This window comes from Capsicum annuum, chromosome 3 (genome assembly GCF_002878395.1).
Source record: "Capsicum annuum cultivar UCD-10X-F1 chromosome 3, UCD10Xv1.1, whole genome shotgun sequence".
Taxonomy (NCBI): domain Eukaryota; kingdom Viridiplantae; phylum Streptophyta; class Magnoliopsida; order Solanales; family Solanaceae; genus Capsicum; species Capsicum annuum.
In genome coordinates, this window is record NC_061113.1 from 244,394,815 (window position 1) to 244,400,113 (window position 5,299).

The 5,299-nt window shown below is 34.9% G+C and overlaps 1 protein-coding gene across 1 annotated transcript; it reads left to right on the forward strand.

The window, feature by feature from the left end:
• The first annotated feature begins 2,416 nt into the window (after positions 1 to 2,416).
• On the forward strand, positions 2,417 to 3,599 carry LOC124896871 (ankyrin repeat-containing protein At5g02620-like). Its single transcript, XM_047408728.1, has 2 exons — positions 2,417 to 2,882; positions 3,475 to 3,599. The coding sequence occupies exons 1-2, from the start codon at positions 2,417 to 2,419 to the stop codon at positions 3,597 to 3,599; spliced, it is 591 nt and encodes a 196-aa protein (XP_047264684.1).
• The last annotated feature ends 1,700 nt before the right edge of the window (positions 3,600 to 5,299 follow it).

Below are 5,299 nucleotides of genomic sequence, written 5' to 3' on the forward strand. Positions count from 1 at the left end.
TGTTAAGTTTATCATTTGCATTTCTATAAAAACAAGTGTCATTTTCATGTGTATGGTTTAAATTGTATAAATATGTATCATTTGATACAAATGTAAACGTTGTATTTGTATAGTTTAACATTTTATTTTTGTAATTTATCATTTATATTTGTATTGTTCAATTTATATTAATAAAATGCAATTCGTATCAATAAAGATAAATTGTATAAAACATAAATAATGGTGAGAACTATAAAATACAAATACAAGTGCAAACTATAAAATACAAATATAAACACAAGCGTGAACTATAAAATACAAATACAAGTAGAATTATAAAATACAAATACAAATATCAACTATAAAATATAAATACAAATACAAGTGCGAATTATAAAATACAAATGCAATTTTATCAATAAATATAAAAATATAAATGATAGTGCGAATATAAATACAATAAGTCATTGTGGTATTTTTCGTTATCAATCATAACTTGGCTCCACATAGCCATATTTTTTAAAAGGGGAATAAAAAATTCAAAAAAAGAAAGAAAAAGAAAGAGAAATACAAGCTATAGATAGAATAAAAAAAATAAAAGAAAAAAAAAGAAATGAAAAAAATAAAAATAGAAAAAAGGAGCAAAACGAAAATAAGAAGAAAAAACCAAAAAAAGAGAAAAAAATGAAAAATAAAAAAAAGGAGAAAAAAAAACAAGAAAATCAAAAAGTAAAAGAAAATGAAAAAGAGACAAAAGAAAAAAATGATGGGGAATAGAAATAAATGACCGGTTATGATGTATCTGTCATCTTCCATGACTTGTACTCGACGAAATCATATTTTTCAAAAATACAAATCTATTTATCTATCTACCTGCCTGCCTGCCTACCTATCTACCTACCTAAAATACAACAAAAACAAAAAAAATGAGAAAGAGAAAAAAACAATAAAGAGAAAATTAAAAAGTAAAAAAAAAGTAAAAAAAATGGAAAAGAAAGAGAAAGAAATGCTATAGATTGTACTTTTAAAAGTTCGGCTAGAAACAATCTCATTTAGTTGAAACCTAGACTATTTTTGTAAGTCTCCCATTAATAAAATAGGATTTTGTAAAAGCTTTAAACAATTTAATGGGTCAAGTTTGGGCATCATCGTGGGTCTATTTGGGTTAGTGATTTGTAATGGGTTGACTTGGGCTAGCCCAAATTAACCCATTATCAAAATCACTCTTGCCCAAACCCATGAAACCTTGGGCGGGTTCGGCGGGTCATTTGGGTTTGGGTGAATTTTGCCACATATAGGATTTCCACATAGATGACATATAGGATGTGTGTGTACTTGTTCAACTTTATATAAATTTAAGTTATTACTCGTGCTCACACGAAGTAGGATAACATAAATGTCAGATGAGGCTAAGTTAAAGGATACATTTATTTACTATGCCTTTGAAAAATAAGAAAATCAGAATTGGAAATGGTGACTATATTCCTGCAGAAGGAAAAGGGAATGTTGCAGTCAAAACAATTTCGGGTACAAAAATAATTTCAAATGTCAAAAGGAAATCTTGAGATTTTACAAGTTGATATGAGAGACAAAAGTTTCTTATATAATCCAACAGAAGATGCACATAAGTCATGCAAGAACAAAGAAGAATTGACAGATTTATTCAAGAGGTCAAATTCAGCTGAAGCCCAGACAATTTCTGATACATGGAGGAGTGTTGAAAATATGTCTCAGAATTAAAATAGGAATAGATAATTTTAGTAGTTTTAAATTATTAAAGTCCTGTGTGACTTAGGAATTAGTTGTCCTTTATTATTTGAATAAGAATTAGTTATCTCAATTTAAATTGGAGTGTAGTTAGAAATTTAGCTATGTAAATATATGTTTTGAGTTATTAATAAAATAACTCTCTTTTTTTCTTTCCAACTCTTTTTCTGTTATTTCTCTTTCAAAGCTAAAAACCAACATGAGTCTATGTACGTGGCCTTATCCTGCATTTCTGCAAGAGTCTGCATTATAAAGCATTGAATTTGTAATATGAAAAGATTGGTAAAACTTGATTTTCCAAATTTATCTGGACCACATGAAAATATTTTTCTTGTTCTATCATTTTCAATTACTTAGTTTTGTTTGTGTTGGAAAAAAGGGTCATAAGAAGAAGATCTTAAATAGTGAAAAGCTGTTTTTTATTCATGTTGTTTTTCTTTACGAATTCTTTCTTCGGATAAAAGCAAACAATAAATACCTTTCTTTTGATCAAAGGCAAAGATCTGCGCGGTGTTCAGAATATTTCATCCAGAGAAAACAAAGTAAGTAACTCACCCGCAAACCAAATAAAAGAAACGAAAATGGATCCAACCTTGTACAATGTTGCTGTGATTTCTTACTTGTTGAATATCTGAAAAGGGATGAAGAAAATGAGTACCAAGTCACTCCAATGGGCAACACAATCTTACACGTTGCAGCCCATTATGGCCACTCCAATTTCGTGGCAGAAGTCCTTAAGATTACTCCGGCATTGTTATGCAATCAGAATAGGAAGAACGAGACTGTGCTACACATAGAAGCTAATGAAGGTCACATCGAAGTAGTCCATTTGCTATTTAGTATAGAGGATCATTATAAGGAGAAGCTCATGAGGATGACAGATGAGAATGGAGCTCCAACCCTGCACAAGGCCGTGAGGAGCCGACATGAAGATGTAGCCAGTTTCTTGGTGAAAGAAGATCCTGAATTTGAATTTCCATCCAACAAGGAGAAGGAGACACCAATGTATCTAGCAGCTAAGTCTAGTCTTCGTGAAGCTTTGGTTGAAATCTTGAACTCCTGCAAGAAACCAACTTCTTCTACAGATCCATTAAATCGAACACCTCTGCATGCAGCAGTAATTCAGGAACACACGAGTATGTACATATTTTTTTGCCGTTACTCTCACTATATTATCATCTCTTTTCGATTATTGTTACTATTGTTGTTTCTTGTACTTCGACTATTGTATTATTTTGTTGTTGTATTGTTCTTCTTTGACTATTTTTTCTTGAGTTGAGAGTCTATCGGAAGGAGCCTCTCTGCCTCTGAGTTAGTGGTAAGGTCTGCGTACACTCTACTCCTCCCCAACCCACTTGGAGACTACACTGGGGAGTCTAAATTTGTGTTGATTTAACTCTTTATCATCATCATATTTGACACATGCATCCATATTGTGTGAGATTTTTGTTGTAATGGAATAAATCTTTGTGTTAGGAACCTGACGTTGGGGGGTTTGAATTCGTTGCACTTTGCTGATCTTTTTGGATTGAAAGAAGTAGTTTCTGATATGCTAGGGTGGAAAAAAATCCTTAGCCTACCTTCCAGTAGGCAATGAAAATGACCAGACAACAACAATTCACATTGCAATCGGTGTAGGTAAGGTAGACGTTTTACATGAGCTATTAAATAAATGCCCTGATTGCTGATAATTGCTCGACAACAATGGACGAAATGCTCTTCATGAAGCCATATTATACAGTCAAGAAAGTGTGGTAAATTTCTTATTGAAGCCAAAGCGGGATAAGCTTATCAAGGATCCAGACAATGATGGCAACACTCCTCTCCATTTTCTTGCTTCCTCTAATTTCTAGGGCTATGTGCCTTTGGAATTAAAAGATCATCCCCGAACAAAGAATATTTCATATAGCAAGGAAAACAAGACTCCATTTCAAGTAGCAATGTCTTGTACAGAGTGGATGAAATACAAGGATAGAATCGCGCCCAGCTTGTATGACGTTCACCCAAGCTGAACCAGCTGGATCGGCAGAAGATAATTTTCAACCAAGCTAAGGAATGCAACATAAACATCAAAGGTATCTTAACAGCAGCAACTCAAATGCAACTAGTGGTGGCTACTGTCAAGAAATGGACTTTGGGCCTAACTCAACCTCAAAAGCTAGCTCAAGAGGGGAGGATTACCCAAGTCTATATAAGAAAACTACCAGTCCATTCCCCAACCAATGTGGGACTTTTATCCACTCTAACACCCCATCACGCTTTGGCCCAACTGACCCTGGGCGTGGACCGGGAGCCCAAAACGGGGATGGACTTGGCTCTAATACCATGTCAAGAATGGACCTTGGGCATAAATCAACCTCAAAAGCTAGCTCCAGAGAGGAGAATTATCCAAGTCTATATAAGCAAACCACCAGTACATTCCCCAATCAATGTGGGAACTTTACCTACTCTAACACCCCCTTATGCCCAGGCCCAACTGTCACTTGCGTATGGATCGGGAGCCCCAAACGGGAATGGACCTGGCTTTGAATGAACCTGGCTCTGATACCATGTCAAGAAATGGACCTTGGGCCTAACTCAATCGCAAAAGCTAGCTCAAGAGGGGAGGATTACCCAAGTCCATATAAGCAAACTACCAGTCCATTCTCTAACCAATGTGGGACTTTTACCCACTCTAACAGCTACTTTATTAGTCACAATCACCTTTGTAGTTGGCTTTACATTACCAGGAGGTTTTGAAACAATAACCCTAATAAAGGGATGGAAATTCTAATAAGAAAATCAGCATTCCGTGCATTTGTTATAACGGATGCCATCACCTTTACATGCTCCGCTGGTGCTATATTCATCTACTTCTATATGGAGACAAATCCTCGTCCAAGGTTCTTTCAGGATTTGAGTTATTTGTGGTCTCTCAGTAAAGTTAGAGCTAGGTCACAGCTCGTGGCAATGCCAGCAGTTGTCATTGCATTTGTCACTGGTATGCATGCTAATTTAGCACATTCAGTTGGTCTCGCAGTTACTGTCTGTGCCTTTGGTTACATCTCTTTCATTATGTACGTGTGGGAAGTGCTGAGGCCAGTATGCTGGATAAGTCTGGTAAAAGAATAATCTATATGTACAAAAAGTATTTTTTGACATATATACTTCGTGTAATTTTCTATATACATAATAAGATGCTCAACTGACCACCCTGTACTGCATGTGGGTCATGTATCTTTTTGAAAGAGAAGTGTAGAGAGTGACACAAGTGTCATGTCCACCTTCTGCACCTCGACTAATTCTATGAGATATTTACTATCTAACCCCCCCCCCCCACAAAACCCCCACATGTATCGTGTAGCTCTAAACAGATTGGAAGAAATCACTTATTGTACTGTCTATTTTATTGGTTGCACCTCTTTCCTTGTGTACAAATTTCTATTGTGTTCCTTGAAATAAACTCGAAATATGTAATATAAACTAGTGCAATTCATGAACATAAGCATAGGCAGCGATTTCAAGTGTTAGTAATTGAATTCCTAAAAATTACAAATACGAATCAAATGTTGAA

Bases quoted from the DNA above. Each gene is read 5' to 3' on its own strand.
- LOC124896871 (XM_047408728.1), top strand. From the start codon at position 2,417: ATGGGCAACACAATCTTACACGTTGCAGCCCATTATGGCCACTCCAAT. The intron at 2,883-3,474 runs GTATGTACATAT...CTCTTCATGAAG, and splicing joins AGTAATTCAGGAACACACGA to CCATATTATACAGTCAAGAA.